Raw genomic sequence first — 16,796 nt, forward strand, 5'->3', positions numbered from 1 at the left:
AACCATATATTTATTACAAAGAAACTTATTTTTAACCTTTTTTAAGTGAAATAACTAACTATCTTTTACTGATAATCTTTTACCACCTTACCACACAATAAATAACTCCTGAGTGGACAAACCCAGAATTGTGGACAAAGATTTGGACACACTCAACGTATTAGACATAAAAATCAATTAAAAATGTATTGTTGTGGAAGGGAAAAATCGTGGAAAACCTATTTATTATAGACGCCAATAAACAAAATAATGAAAGCTTTTTCTACCATCTCCGGATTTTCCTTTCGGGAAAACAGTTTCCGTTGTCGGCTTAGCCGGTGTTATTTTCACGATAAAGTAAAGAAAAATATTATCATTAGAAAACACGAAATCCATTCCATTAAAACCGTAGTCGTATTCAAACGAATTTTTCCTTTTTACGACCGTGGGTCGCACCCTTGTATCACTAGCTTTGAACAGCGATTCTGTAATTTCTTCTTCCTGGCTCCATTGAAACTTATCGTCTTTGTAAACTGTTGGGATCAGCTCTCCTCGTCCTCAGGTTGTAGGTCCTTCTATCATGGACAACTTACCTAAGCCATACCTTCGAATCATGTTATCCTTTCTGCAGCATCCATGAATTTTTTGGTCTTCCTCTAGATGTTTTTCGAGGAAGATCCATGGCGATCGCCTGGTTCACAATATGTTCAGGTCTCTGCGTAAATTTATTGAATTTTCACCTTTAAAACATATTCCACATTTATGCATCTCTCATAAAAACCCACCGATTATTCTGACTTCTGACCAGACCACTTTTAAGTATTTAAAATACTCGATCTTGGCAAGTTTTCCTCGATCTTCCTCTGCTTTTATCACCAACAACATTTCCCTCATAAATTAGTTTAGCTGTGCTTTCTTCCCTCATGATAATTCTGTCTACCTGTCATAATGTGATCCAGTTCATTATACACTAAGGTAATAGTCAAAAACGTAAGATATTGGGAAATTCGTCAAAATATGTCTTACTCCAGCGGTGATCTAAAGCAGACGTAAAAAAATATTTATGTACCTACTTCATAAGCTCGTTTGAATTTTAAAGTTTTCAATTTTTTTATGTCTGTAGGAAGGTTAGTGGAGTACTTAGTTCCCAAATATTTCCAAAGTTCTGTTGGAATTATTTGGTAAAGCATTTTGGTATTGTAAAGTCATGTCTCAAAGATTAACTTTTAACTAACTAACTAACTAACTAACTAACTAACCATCACGCCGCTTCCCCGCAGGGGTAGGCAGAGAGAATCGAACGCCACACCACTCTGTCCTTGCAAACATTCTTTAACTTTTAACTTTTATATAGATATAAGTCATTGTCACCCTTAAATAGCTGGAGAATTGCAGTTTTTTTTTAATAGTTTCTACTTTTGGGACTTTGAATACTGAAAACATTAATTTACTAAGCAGTAGAATACTTTATTAGCTCGTTTGAAATTCATATCGTTTACACAACTGTCAAAATGTTCAAGCTAATTTGAAAAGAGATTTTTACCAAGATAACACGAGGTGATTTACTTACAACAAGATAAAAAGAAATCTAAACATGTATCTCAATACAAGTCAGGTACAATTTTGTTTGATTTGATGTGTTTACCAATGTTGTAATCAGTCGCAAAGTCACGACCTCAATTTTCAGAAGCATTTTTAACCTTCGTTATATTTTGAGTGCGTCCAAATATTTAGCTTATTTTTGACATCCCAACGTAGACGAAGAAGAATATGGAAGTCTGGGCATTTACAGGGCTTACGACCGTCTTAGGCTTGGTGAATTGGTCTTATTGAACTAATACACATATCGCTCACTCCTTTCAAGAACGTCATAAATCAAAACACTTGATTTTTCAGGAGATCGTTTTTAAAGTTTAAAAATATAATAGAATGGATTAAAAATAAATATCAAGCCACTTATTGAACTTCTTACTGTGCAACAAATCTTTTTAAGTAAAACCTGAATGTTTTTTCTCCGTTTGAAAAATATTAAATTTATTTTTAAAAAAAATTAAACAATACCTTTTCTTCAAAATGCAAAAACAACACTTTCTGCCCTGTAGCGGGTAAATGTTAAGTTAAAAATATGCCGCTTTTGCTGGAATTTAGTAAATTTTCTGGGCATTCCGGAAACATGCACAACTGAAAATTGTCGATTTTTGACGTTGTTGAAAGGAGTGAGCGATATTTAGAAATTGAGTAGTGTGGTTGTCAATCGTGTTTGAATTAATGTTACACGTGTGTAAAGTGACTACTTAACCAAGCCTAAGACTGTCGTAAGCCCTGTGAATGCCCAGACTTTCATATAATTCTTCACCTGTTATGAGATGTCAAAAACGTAAAGTACATTTTCACAAACAAGGAATTATGTATTAGCCTGAAATATTGCAATTATTATAGCTTTATAGTTAGAGAGTGACATATTCCAGATATCGATATGGTCCGCGAAATCATTGCCGAGGTTTTGCATTCGGTGTATGAGAGAGTAGATGACAAAAATTGGACTTCATGACTCCCCAGTATGCAGATTTTGTATGGAGGATAACGAAACGCCAATCCACATTCTTTACAGTTGTGACGCACTCGCTCACAAACGAAGTCACATCCTCGGAGGACCTCTACTGGACTCCGAGAGGGTGAAGCTCCTACCACCAACACAGGTCGCGAGTTACATGACTCATGTAGGTCTTGGCAGTGAGCTGTAAAACACAGGGAAGTCATAATAGACCTGACATAGTCGCGGTGACATAACGCTCACTCCTTTCAAGAACGTCATAAATCAAAAAACTTGATTTTTCAGGAGAACGTTTTTAAAGTTTAAAAATATAATATAATGTATTAAAAATAAATATCAAGCTACTTATTGAACTTTACTGTGCAACAGATCTTTCTAGGTAAAACCTGAATGCTTTTTCTCCATTTGAAAAATATTTAGTGTATTTAAAAAAATAATTAAACAATACCTTTTCTTCAAAATGCAAAAACAAGACATTCTGCCCTGTAGCGGGTAAATATTAAGTTAAAAATATGCCGCTTTTGCTGGGATATAGTACATTTTATGGGCATTCCAAAAAAATGCACAACTGAAAATTGACGATTTTTGATTTATGACGTTCTTGAAAGGAGTGAGCGATAAGAGATGCAAGATCCCTTGACCCCCAAGGAAAAAAAATGGGAGAGTATTGAATCCAGACACTGTCCGGCTGTTAATACAGTAAAATATATGACGGTTTCTCGTGTTTCTGTTTGGGGCGAAAACATTTATCATTTGTAATAACAAGGGACAGTCTAAAATATTATTTTAAATTTTGTATACATTTATTTGTTTTTTTGTTTGTTGCAGAATATCACAATGCCTCACCAATGGATGGAAGGGAACCTTCCAGTGGCTTCGAAGTGCGCCATCTGTGATAAAACCTGCGGATCAGTACTAAGGTAGGGTTTTTTTAGATCTGTGTTGCATTTTCAACATTTTGAGTGTGTCCAAATACTTGTTCACATAATCTTTATTATCTCCAATCACAGGAATTATTCTCAAATTATTTTTTGACATCTCATCAAAGATGAAGAAGAATATGGAAGTCTGGGTATTTACGGGGCTGACGACCGTCGTAGGCTGGTTTAAGTGATCGCTTCACACACGTGTAACATTCACCAATTCTACCCATTATTGACAACCACACTACCACGGAACAATGCTAAGACATTAACAGAGGTCAATCATCGTATTACCACTTAACCATTTTCGACACTCTATTTCGGATCCCTTTCACAAGTAACGACTCATATGTGTACGTATATACACATACACATATACGCATATATTATTTATTGATTCGGCATTAACTTTGTGGAATGACATGATTATTTTATTAAAATTAAACACTTGAATATACCACTTTAATGAGTTTTATTTTTATTTACGACTAGTTTCGAAAACATCTGTCGTTTTCGAAACTAGTCGTTAGTAAAAATAAAACTCATTAAAGTGGTATATTCAAGTGTTTAATTTTAATAAAATACACATATATACACACATACACATATATTTTTTTTCTTGATACACGGCTATCATAATCCTAACAAACGATGGACATAAAAAATAAAGAACAACCCTAACTCACAACCTGGCACAAAGTCCTAACGGCGATACTGAAAAACAACAATAACACAACGCAGTACTTTACACAAAGATACACCCTTACGATGCAGCACTTTAGATCAAACATCATCATTTAGAAATGTCTCTGTCCAGGTTGCAGGACTGGCGCTGCCTGTGGTGCCGGGCCGCCGTGCACGCCACGTGCCGGCCGGGCTGGCGCGCGCCGTGCCCGCTGCCGCCGTGGCGCGTGTCGCTCGTGCCGCCCACCGCGCTGCACGCGTCCGCGGACGACGCGTGGCGGCCGCAGCGCCCGCCGCACGCGAGCCCGCTGCTGGTCTTCGTCAACTCCAAGAGTGGTGAGGACTGGAAGTCGACTGTGGTACAGATTCATGTCTCAACATGGCTGGAGCTGGCGACTCAACATGAGGGGTTCTGGGCATTTACATGGCTTACAACCATAGGCCGATATCATAGGGTTGTTAACAGGTTTCTCATTTCAAATTGGACGTTATGTTGAATCACACCAAGAGTGGTGAGGGCTGAGAACCAACTACAAGTACAAATTTATGTCTCAACATAGCTAGAGCTAACAACTCAACATGTGGGAGTCTGGGCATTTACAGGGCTTACCACCATAGGCTGATATCATAGGATTTTTCCAGATGGGAATTATTATTTACCTTGCTTATTACATATATAGAAGGTTTATAGATCTTGAATCCAGTAATGTGTGATCAACGCCCCTTGAATCCGGTAATCAATCAACGCTCTCTTAAATCTATATTGTGTGATCGACGTGCTCTTGAATCCGGTAGTTTATGATTAATGCCCCCTTTAATCCGGTAATGCGTGATCAATGCCACCTTGAATCTGGTAATTATTAATTAACGCCCCTTTGAATCCGGTAATTAGTAATTAAAGTCCCTTTGAATCCGGTTATTACCGATTAACATCCCTTTGAATCCGGTAATTAGTAATTAAAGCCCCTTTGAATCCTGTAATTTTGACAACTCCCCGCGGAGCTATCTAGTTTACATTCAACATTTCCTCCTTCGCAGGTGACAATCAGGGCGTGAAGTTCCTGCGGCGCTTCAAGCAGCTGCTAAACCCGGCGCAGGTGTTCGACCTGACGGCGGGCGGCGGGCCGGCGCCGGGCCTCAAGCTGTTCCGGCACATGGACCCCTTCCGGGTGCTGGTCTGCAGCGGCGACGGCTCCGTGGGATGGGTGCTGGCCGAGATAGACAACCTCAACATGCATGTTAGTACAATCTCAACATGAATGTTAGTGCAATCTCAACATGCATGTTAGTACAATCTCAACATGCAAGTTAGTACAATCCCTGTGACCAGATTTCATATAGGTACAGAGAAAGAGCTCTAGGCCAGGAGCCCTAGTGTAAATATACATATATATATATATATATATATATATATATATATATATATATATATATATATATATATATATATATATATATATATTATAATTTTTGAAAAAAAAAAATTTGAAGATATAACGAAAACGAGAATAAAACATATTTATTAAATTAGAGTTAGGCAATACAAAAAATAATCAGAAAACTTCTCAGTTCTTCTGTTACTCTTCTCTTTCTTGGCCCAACGTCTTTACTAGGTACTTGACGCCATTATATGGGTCTTGAAATTGTCACGATAGTGAAATACTTCCATATATGGGATATGATACGAACTACGCACGGTGGAGTGTTTTTTTTTGTGGTTTGTGATTTGAAGACCGAGTAAATAGGGAAGGGAGGGGGGGTTAAGGAACAAGATTTTTTTGTAAAAGGAAACATTGATAACAACGGTGACGTATTATGAAACAGTATATTATTATTTTATTTATTGTTTCGGCATTAACTTTGTGGTAAGACATGTTACAATGATTAAAGAAAACACTTGTTTTTTACCACTTGAGTTTTATTATAGACTACATGTTTCAGAAGTTAAACTTCCATCATTCAGGTCTGATAATAACTAAAATATAAAATATAAAATTGTTCTATAAATAAGGAGAGGGGAAAGTAAGGGGAAGGGGTTAGTCAAGGGGCGGAGTTTGAAAACAAAGGAAAAATGGAAAGCAAAGGTGAAGAATTTTGAAACAGTGTATTATTTAACAAATTATTATTAGAATTCAGGTTTTTTGGATTTCTAAATTAATTGATTTATTAATTAACGTTAATTGGTGTATTATTTATTAACGTTTTATCTGAATTTAAATTTTTATGTATTTGTAATTTTTATTATTATTCATGACTTGACCTTTATTTGTAACAGAGTGTAATAATTTAAATGTTTGAGAGTCAAATGAGTGGTTAGTTTCCATGATATGATTTGCAAATTCCGAAAAATAATTACTTGTTAGTCCACGGCGATGTTCTCTGATTCTAATTCTTAGACTTTGACTTTTTAGACTTTAGACTCGCAGTTTGGCCAGTATATTTTTTATTCATATTGATTTTAGTGATATTGTTCAGCATAGCAATAGCTCTTCCTACAGGCATAACCATCGGCAGGTTGGTCCTGTGTATAGGAATGTGAAACAATCTATGTCGACGCTGTCTTAGGTAACTATCGGGAACATGCAGACGAATGCTCCGGATAATTTCAGGATTATCGATCATAGCGCGCAACAATCGATAACAATGCCTGATCAAATACGCATTTGTGTTCAACAGAAGCAGTGTCAGGTGGCTGTATTGCCTCTGGGCACTGGGAACGACTTGGCCAGGGTGCTGGGATGGGGAGCAGCTTGCGACGACGACGCTCATCTCCCCTTGCTCTTAGAGAGATACGAGCAAGCCTCAGCCAAGATGCTGGACAGGTATTACACCCTTTTGAATATTAATTCCATACTAGCTCGCCTTGATATATTGCCTATATTTTTATATTTTTAATATATTTTTAATAAGTATATATTTTTTATATTTTTTAGCAGGATTTTCAAGTACATAAGTATTTTAAACAATAAAACCCACAATTGGCATTCCGATAGGGTATTTAATATTAAATCTTATAAAATTGGATCTGGCAGATTTTGAAAGTAGACGACACAATTCGCTCACTCCTTTCAAGAACGTCAAAAATCAAAAAACTTGATTTTTCAGGAGAACGTTTTTAAAGTTTAAAAATATAATACAATGTATTAAAAATAATTATCAAGCCACTCATTGAACTTTTTACTGTGGAACAGATCTTTTTAGGTAAAACCTGAAGGTTTTTTCTCCATTTGAAAAATATTTAGTATATTTAAAAAAATAATTAAAGAATACCTTTTCTTCAAAATGCAAAAAAAAATACTTTCTGTCCTGTAGCGGGTAAATATTAAGTTAAAAATACGCCGCTTTTGCTAGGATATAGTACATTTTCCGGACACTTCGAAAACACGCACAACTGAAAATTTACGATTTTTTATTTATGACGTTCTTGAAAGGAGTGAGCGAATTATACTTTTGCAGTTGTTTTTAACGAGGCAATATTATTTTTGGGTCAAATAAAGCGTTATTAAAATGTACTAAGATATTTATTTCAAGTTATCCTTCGGGGTTACTGACGGAGGTCCGTTATTATCTTTTTAGGGGAGGTTAGTATTCAGACTTGAAAATCTAAAGTTTGTATTCTCTTGTTTAGGGAATCAAATCTGTGTAATATTTTAAGAGCGTTCGCTAAGCGATAGTTTAGCGATAGGTGGCTTGGTGGGTCTCTGCAAAATAACTTTTTATTTTTATTTTTAATATATGTTAAAAATTGTGATTTATAAAAATAAATAAATAAAAATAAAAAAATGAAAAAAAAGAATGTATTTATAATAAAAAAGGTTTTAATATCAGGCAGGTTCGTGTTATCAAAATATCCTCGAAAAACGTGTTTCGATTTGATTTTTTTAACCCTCCCTTCCCGGTGTTGTGTACCTTGTACACATTGCTTCTAAGAACCATTAATATCTCTATGAATATAATAAATACAAGGCTAAGATTTTAGGTATTCCTACATAGCATATTTATGAATTTTTTTATCATTAACATAAATTGTATACGTTTATTTAAATCACAATTTCAAACATATCGCTCACTCCTTTCAAGCACGTCATAAATCAAAAAACTTGATTTTTCAGGAGAACTTTTTTAATGTTTAAAAATATAACACAATGTATTAAAAATAAATATCAAGCCACTTATTGAACCTTTTTCTGAGCAACAGATATTTTTAGGTAAAACCTGAAGGTTTTTTCTCCATTTGAAAAATATTTAGTTTATTTAAAAAAATAATTAAACAATACCTTTTCTTCAAAATGAAAAAATAACATTTTCTGCCCTGTGGCGGGTAAATATTAAGTTAAAAATATGCCTCTTTTTCTGGGGTAAAGTACATTTTTTAGGCATTCTGAAAACATGCATGACTCAAAATTGTCGATTTTTGATTTATGACGTTCTTGAAAGGAGTGAGCGATATGTAAAACAATTTATTTGCAGAGACCCACCAAGCAAAGCCACCTTGTGTATCTTGTCGGTGGAGTTCTTTTTGAATACATTTTTTATTGTTTTTAACGATTTCAACCATAATATTATAATATACACACAAAAAAGAGAGAAAAATTAAGAATATAAACATTTTACAATTTTCATAAAATTAACTCTTGATCATTCACCACTTTATTTTGTCTTTGTTCCATATTTTGTTTTGACCTCTTACATCCGTCGGCAACAAATTAAAAATGTTCGGAACGATATATTGCAGTGTTGGACTCCCATATTTATTGTTAATTCTTGGGACTATCAAACCTTTGTTGTGTGTAAATTGTGTATCATGGTTGTGTACTAGAAGATGTGGATATTTTTGTCTAGTTTGTTGTTCAACGATGATACTCGTCCACAAAAAAATAGCTGTTGTAAAAATACTTAAGAAAAAAATTAAAGCTCTATACATTTAAATCTTGAAAAAAAAATATACAAAAAACTATTATATCTTTTATTATAAAACATTAAACCACGAGTATAAGTCCCTCTCCAAGCACAAGAGCACAGCCTCTTTTATGGAGAGGCATAGCGAATCGAAATATAAAAGTTCTCCATATGTTTAAATGATTCAAATGTATTATGTTATAAATAAAAATGTAAATATATTAAATTAATAAAAAATAAAAAAATAAAACAATATTCCACGTACCGGCAGTTATTTTAAATATTTTTATATCAAGATTGGATTGTCCCTTTGATTATATTTATGACTGGGTTGATTAAAAAAAAAATATTAATAATAATCAGAATTTATCGGGTACATCGGAGGTATTTTGTGAATTTCGGAAACAAATTCGCGTATAAACAGCGCGTGAAGAATGTGCGGGAACCGCGATAGTACAAATAGCATCACACTCCTGCATAATTGTACTGTGCAAGTGTGAGGAGCTCAAAGCTTAATGTTCTTTGGCTAGCGGCTAGCGGGGTAGCGGCAGTCGGCAGTCGCTTTTAGGCTTTCGACAAGAGTGGACCTATGCTTTTTCCGTGAGCGTTGCCAGATGGTTTTTTAATGTTTTCAGCAAATAAATCTAAATTATTATATTTTTTTACTTCATTTATAGTTAATTTAAGGGATTATCTATGAATATTCGTATTTTTCCGATTTAAAATCTATTTATTTTTTATTGTGTAGTGACTACCCAACACCGGGACGTGCGTTTTTATTTTAGCATCGGTAGGAAAAGGTTAAATGAAAGGTAACACGGAAAATAAAAGTGGGCAACATGAGTTGTAATAAATGAACCAAAATACAATATATTCTGACTGGGGAATTGTCCTTTATTTTACAATCGAGAGGAAAATTTTATTACAGTTTCCATTTCCAAACCCTTGTAGATAATGTGAAGAGGAGCATGTAACACGTTTCTATTCTATACTCTACAATCCTGAAAGTTTAAGGGTATGTTTACGTGTATGAGGGTAGTAAAGTCCCAAAAATATAACACCTTTCCTTATTAAATTAACTTTTTATTATTAATAATGTTTACAACATTTTGAGTGTGTCCAAATACTTGTTCACAAAATCTGGATTATCTCCAATTACAGGAGTTATTTTCATATTATTTTTTGACATCTCATCAAAGATGAAGAAGAATATGGAAGTCTGGGCATTTACGGGGCATTTACATTTATATTTATGTAAAGAATCATCTCACCAATAGATGTCTCTAGTGAAGTTCTAGTGATTCAAGAACAAGGTTTCTAAATTGGTTCATATATAAAGAACTTCCAAGAATTTGAGTAGTGTGGTTGTCAATAATGGGTAGAATTGGTGAATGTTACACGTGTGTAAAGTGATCACTTAAACCAGCCTATGACGGTCGTCAGCCCCGTAAATGCCCAGACTTCCATATTCTTTTTCATCTTTGATGAGATGTCAAAAAATAATTAATAATGTTAAATTAATGGACATGTGGAGTGAATGGATAACAAGAGAATGACAGCATTTTGAGTGTGTCTAAATACTTGTTCACAAATCTGGATTATCTCAAATTACAGGAGTTATTTTACATAAAAGAGTTTCTGCTCAATAAAAAGCTTCTTTTCATCTCACCAATAGGTCTCTAATGAAGTTCTAGTGATTCAAGAACAATTTTTCAATATTGGTTCATATATTTTATATAGAAGGCAAAGCGATCACCCTTGCGCTTCTTGTACCAAGAATTTTAGATTTATCAAGAAGTTTACATAATATTCCAAGGTAATATTATATGAATATTAGAGTTTAAAATCAGTAATATTTATTTTCACCCCCCCCCTGGGAATCGAGCCCGGGACCTCCAAACACGTTAACCATTGCACCACAGAGGCGGACAAAAAGCAACAACAAAACTTAATGTCACTGTGCTTTAGGTGGAGTATCATGGCGTTCGAACGACCTCTGCCTACTACCACTGGACCGGAAACAAAGGAAGGAGGCGGAAGACAGCTGGTGATAGAGGAAACCATCTACGCACACTTGGACTCCATCAACTTGGTGAGTTTTCCTTCTTACATATCGCTCACTCCTTTTAAACAACGTCATATATATCAAAAATCGTCAATTTTCAATTGTGCATGTTTTCGGAATGCCCAGAAAATGTACTATATCCCAGCAAAAGCGGCATATTTTTAACTTAATATTTACCCGCTACAGGGCAAGAAAGTGTTGTTTTTGCATTTTGAAGAAAAGATATTGTTTGATTATTTTTTCAAATATACTCAATATTTTCAAATGGAGAAAATACATTCAGGTTTTCTAAGAAACTTTTTAAATGTAAGTTTTACTTGGTAAACTCACTCTTTTCAACAACGTCATATATCAAAAATCGTCAATTTTAATTTGTAAGTTTTCGGAATGCCCAGAAAATGTACTATATCCCAGCAAAAGCGGCATATTTTTAACTTAATATTTACCCGCTACAGGGCAAGAAAATGTTATTTTTGCATTTTGAAGAAAAGGTATTTATTAATTATTTTTTTAAATATACTAAGTATTTTTCAAATGGAGAAAAAACATTCAGGTTTTACCTCAAAACATCTGTTGCACGGTAAAAAGTTCAATAAATGGCTTGATATTTATTTTTAATACATTTTATTATATTATCAAACTCCTGAAAAATCTAGTTTTTTGATGTTCAACGTCATAAACGTTGTTGAAAGGAGTGAGCGATATGAGATACCATATTCTTCTTCTCCTTCTGGCCTTATCTTCAAGAGAGAATTTTGACTGCATTCAGTCTTCTTTCATCCTTCTTTTTCCAACTCCATGCTTCGCTTCCATACATAAGAGTTGAAACCAGGACTCCATCGCGTACTGCCAGTTTAGCAATTCAACTAATTAAAACTGTTTATTTTATTGAAAATAATTTAACATTGAAACTATTTGTAAGTCCAGATTTATAAAAATGATTGATTGATACTGAATGTCTTTCCTTGTCAATATGATTTTATTCGATTATCCGGTTTTTTTCTTATCCGGAATACGTTCATCCCCAATTAGTTAGGAGAATCGAGGTTCTACTGTATTTGTTCAAAGTTACAACATTTTGAGTGTGTCCAAATACTTGTTCACAAAATCTGGATTATCTCCAATTACAGGAGTTATTTTCATATTATTTTTTGACATCAAAATGATGTCAAAAAATAATATGAAAATAACTCCTGTAATTGGAGATAATCCAGATTTTGTGAACAAGTATTTGGACACACTCAAAACGTTGTAAATATATTATCTGGTGAAATTATAAGCTTAAATAATAAAAATGAACATGGTATTTTCTGGCGTTTCTCATGTGTGTGATTATAATCCAGGATTCGGACCTCACATACCAATATAAGAGTTTCTGCTTAGTAAAAAGCTTCTTTACATCTCACCAATAGATGTCTCTAGTGAAGTTCAAGAACAAGGTTTCTAAATTGAATAAATAAAAATAGAACTTCCAAGAATTTGAGTAGTGTGGTTGTCAATAATGAGTAGAATTGGTGAATGTTACACGTGTGTAAAGTGATCACTTAAACCAGGCTATGACGGTCGTCAGCCCCGTAAATGCCGAGACTTCCATATTCTTCTTCATATTTGATGAGATGTCAAAAAATAATATGTTCAAAGTTCATTATCAGGGGTAAGGTATATGGAATAGATAAATGCATGATAAACTGAAGAAGAAGAAGAGACGTTGGCAGAAGATAGCACTGGCATTGAAGAAGTAAAGATTTTTTTTTGAGTTTTTTTTTTGTTTCTTCTAACTAAATAAAGATGTTTTATTTAAATCTGTGTTGGGAACAGGAGGTATAATCTAGTGTGGACCAATCAGGAACTTGTCAGGATTTACTCATTGCTGGGAGGAAACCACGTAAATCTCCCCAGGAGAAGCCGGACTGTTGACAGTCATCAACAGACCTTCCGTTCCACTAGAAGAGGTTCGGCATTTTGTGTCCTAGCTTGGCTTATGGTACCAATGTCCTTTACTAGTTTTATCTTGTATGATACCACCTCTCGTGACAGTTCTTAATGAACTATGGCGGATCCGACATCGGATAAGTCCTCACCCAGGCTTCTACAACACGCCTCCAGCTGTTGTCTTTGAAACCTGACAAGGGGGCAAAGCATTAACAGGTGAAGGACATCTTGAGGTGTCTCATCATCACACGTACAGCTTTTGACCTCAGGGTGCTTGAAATAATGCAGGTAGCTCATGAACCCAAGTTTGTCAAGTTGCCTGAACTATGAAAGTTCTAAATGTGTCGCCTACTTTAAAAATCCGCCAGATCCATGTAAGTTGATTTTACAAAAATGCAAAATTCTCCGGGTAACATATATGTTTCAAAGACTTGTGTATCTTTAGATAAAATCCGTTTTGTCTGCCTCCGTAGCGTAATAGTCAGCACGCTCGGCTACCGTTCTGGAGGTCCCGGGTTCGATTCCCAGGGGGGTTCAAATAAGTATAAGTGATTTCTTCACTGTAATATTTATTCAATATTACCCTGGACTGGTACCTCCTAAAGCGGAGGGCTGATCACCCTTCTTTCATGTGTATACGATCAAAATATCACTGCGGTATATCACGCAGTGCCCTATGCACCATTTGGGTACGGAAAAGGGTTTTATTATTATTTATTAGATAAAATATTATGAAATCGAGAATGTTCCCTTTTTTAGAAAACCATTCAGTATTAAAAAAAAAACACGAGACACAAACCGATAATGACATCATCTTCATTTTTGACCTATCCCCGCTCTCTGATTGGCCGATATGGGTCAGAAGGCAAGTTCCATGAATATAACGGAATTTGAAATACAACGCTGTTCCTAAGTATTTTTTAGCAGGGTTTTCAAATATATAATCATTTTTAACAATAAACCCACAGTTGGCATTCCGATAGAGTATATATTTTAAAATCTTATTAAATAGGATCTGGCGGATTTTGAAAACAGGCGACACAAATATCCGTATATTACTGGAGCGATAACACTTATTATGACTTATTTGGTTTCCAGAGCATCGAAGCTGGACAACCGTGTACACAAGCAACAGAGTCTCTGAGGACAGCCGTGAGGGAGTTGGCAGCAAACACTGGAGGGGAGAGGGGAAGAGAAGCGAGAGCTAAACTGGCAGCCCTGTTGGACGCTGTCAGGGAAATGCAGCCGAACAAGGCACAGAGAGACAAAACGGAGAAGGTTGGTCATACAACCTTCATTAGATGATCATTAGATCCCAACGAATATAGGTAGACTGCAGCAGATCACAATACTGCATAAATGTGAAGCCCAGTTCAACCTTTTCTTTGTTTTTTTTAAATCCAACAAAAATATCTACTACACGCTTAATTTTCTACCTTCTTATTAATTGATTCAGTTGTCAAACACTAGATTATCCCTCCTGTTCCCAACACAGATGCAAATAAAAACATATTTAATTAGCTAGAAGAAACAAAAATCCACTAAATGATCTATAAAATTTGTACACAATAAGCAAGGTAAATAATAAATGCAATTCCTATCTAAAAAAAATAAAAAATTCAGTTGTCACATTGTGGTAAATCCACTATTACTACTACTACTACCTACCATCATCCCGTTTCCCCACAGGGGTAGGCAGAGTGGATGGAAATCCACACTCTTCTGTCCTAACATACGCTCCTCGCTTTGTTCACATCCATACATCTAGTCATACATGCCCTCCGATTACGCAGACTTTTGACACTACCTGATTTTAGGTTCAGATTGATCTGATCGTGCCAAGTCTTTTTCGGCCGTCCTCGTTCTGTTCTCCCACTCACATTTACCAAATATATTTTCTTAGTCATTCTCTCGTTATCCATTCACTCTTCGTGTCCATAGCATCTGAACAAACTCTTCTTAATCATTTCAATTATCTTTTGTTCAGCCTTACATTCCTTTCTTATATCTTTGTTTTTAATTCTGTTATACAATGATTTTCCACACATTCGTCTGAGGAAAGGAGGATCTATCCAGTTTTAATTTTAGTTTTACTTGGTAAATACCACTATTTCTTGAAATTTAGTATGACACGTGTTTTGGTGCATTCCACATAATTTTCAAATATCGTATGTGAAGCTAAGTCAAATAGGTTTTAAGAAATCGTTATATTTCATTCATTAATTTAAACCCTTATTTGCACCCTAATGGTGCATAGGGCACTGCATTATATAAAAGCAGTGTTATCTTGATCGTTAACACACGAAGGAAAGGTATTCAGCCCTCCGCTTCAAGTACCAGTCCGGGGTCGAGCCGGGCCGGTAGCTGAGCGTGCTGACCATTACACTACGGATGCGGAGTTTACCAATTAAAACTTACATTTAAAAAGTTTCTATTATTGAGGACTATCAAGCCAGGGTCTGCTGTATTTGTATGGATAACTACTGATAAAAACGTCAAAATTTGCAGGAAGAGGTCAACCAAAAAGCCCGGAGTAAAGGAACTGAGGTGAAGAGACGAGGAGACAGCCTCCGCAGAGCCGTTGCGGCTGCTTTACACCCTGCTGATTCCCTCAAGGTATCAATTGGTCGTACAGTATTCTTCTTCTTGGCTACATCCCAACTTATCGTCTTTGTTGACTGTTGGGGTCAGCTCTCCTCGTCCTCAGGTTGTAGGTCCGTCTATCATGGACAACGTCACCTAGGTCATGTCTTCGAACCACGTTTTCTCTTTGCAGCATCTATGAATTTTAACCCATTCCGGTTCTATGTCGAATGTCATTCGACATTTTTTTCTTTATCAGTTTAGTGTTAAAATTCAAGCAACATATTTTTGTCTCACTCGTATTTAGTTTAAAATGTAATAATAAGAGACAAGATTGTATACATTCAAAATAAAAATAAATTTTCAACGCAAGTGTAGTTTTATTTAAAAAAAACTTGGATGTATTGTTTAACCCTGTAATGCTGTAAATCTATTGTGGACCTGGTGGAATTTTTAAAAAAAAAATATGGACCGGAAAGGGTTAAGGTCTTCTTCTAGTTGGTCATTGAGTATTATCGGTTTAAAAATATATTTTCAAACCTTTCTATAAAGTCATCTTTTAAAAAAAATGTTGATGTATGGAAAATCTCATCTCGATTTTTTCAGATATCTACGGCAGACACTCGATGCTCATGGGAGTTACTTCCAGCGCCAAAGGAGTTTGCGGACCCCAGTAGGAGATCATCTGCAGTATCTGATGCCGGAAATCCTGCGGACGAAGGGTAATTTGATATTATACTCACTTCGTTTACAAACTTGTATTTATTTTGATTGGCAGTGACAGGGATTTATTTATTTATTTTATTTTCTTTATTTTAAATTCTTTTGCATTATACAAACATGACATAAATTAAAATACAAAAAAAATATTAATAAAATATAAATACAAAAAAAGATCTCACAAAGGCATGGCCTGTGTGTGGGTAAACAATATAATTTAGGTCATAGTAAAGAGCACTGGCAAGAATACAATAGGTATTATAAGTAGAACTAGAGCAGTAGTGTTAATATAAAATACAAAAAATACTTGACTATCAGAAAACAAAAAAAAAAAATATTTTTAAATTAAATTAAAAACATAAGAAAGATGAAAAAGTAAAAAGCGTGCAAGTTAGCAAGCATGTTCTACATGAGTGATACGTCTACAAGAAAAAGGATATTGAAAGCTTTTAAATGT

General features: G+C 34.9%; 2 protein-coding genes across 2 annotated transcripts in view; both read left to right on the forward strand.

Moving 5' to 3' along the window:
* The window catches only part of LOC148305065 (cathepsin B-like), a 282,331-nt gene that overhangs the window by 78,637 nt on the left and 186,898 nt on the right, over window positions 1-16,796 (forward strand). The window lies entirely within an intron of this gene.
* Window positions 1-16,796, forward strand: part of LOC148305066 (diacylglycerol kinase eta-like) — a 50,093-nt gene that overhangs the window by 21,917 nt on the left and 11,380 nt on the right. The window contains exons 5-12 of the mRNA XM_088267285.1: window positions 3,362-3,453; window positions 4,274-4,476; window positions 5,179-5,378; window positions 6,817-6,962; window positions 11,008-11,131; window positions 14,135-14,314; window positions 15,545-15,652; window positions 16,226-16,341. Coding sequence (XP_088123411.1) covers window positions 3,362-3,453; window positions 4,274-4,476; window positions 5,179-5,378; window positions 6,817-6,962; window positions 11,008-11,131; window positions 14,135-14,314; window positions 15,545-15,652; window positions 16,226-16,341 — 1,169 coding nt within the window. The remainder of the gene's footprint in view (window positions 1-3,361; window positions 3,454-4,273; window positions 4,477-5,178; window positions 5,379-6,816; window positions 6,963-11,007; window positions 11,132-14,134; window positions 14,315-15,544; window positions 15,653-16,225; window positions 16,342-16,796) is intronic.

This window comes from Brachycentrus maculatus, unplaced genomic scaffold (assembly GCF_059751285.1).
Source record: "Brachycentrus maculatus isolate JH-2025_06_01 unplaced genomic scaffold, ASM5975128v1 h1tg000287l, whole genome shotgun sequence".
Taxonomy (NCBI): Eukaryota; Metazoa; Arthropoda; class Insecta; order Trichoptera; family Brachycentridae; genus Brachycentrus; species Brachycentrus maculatus.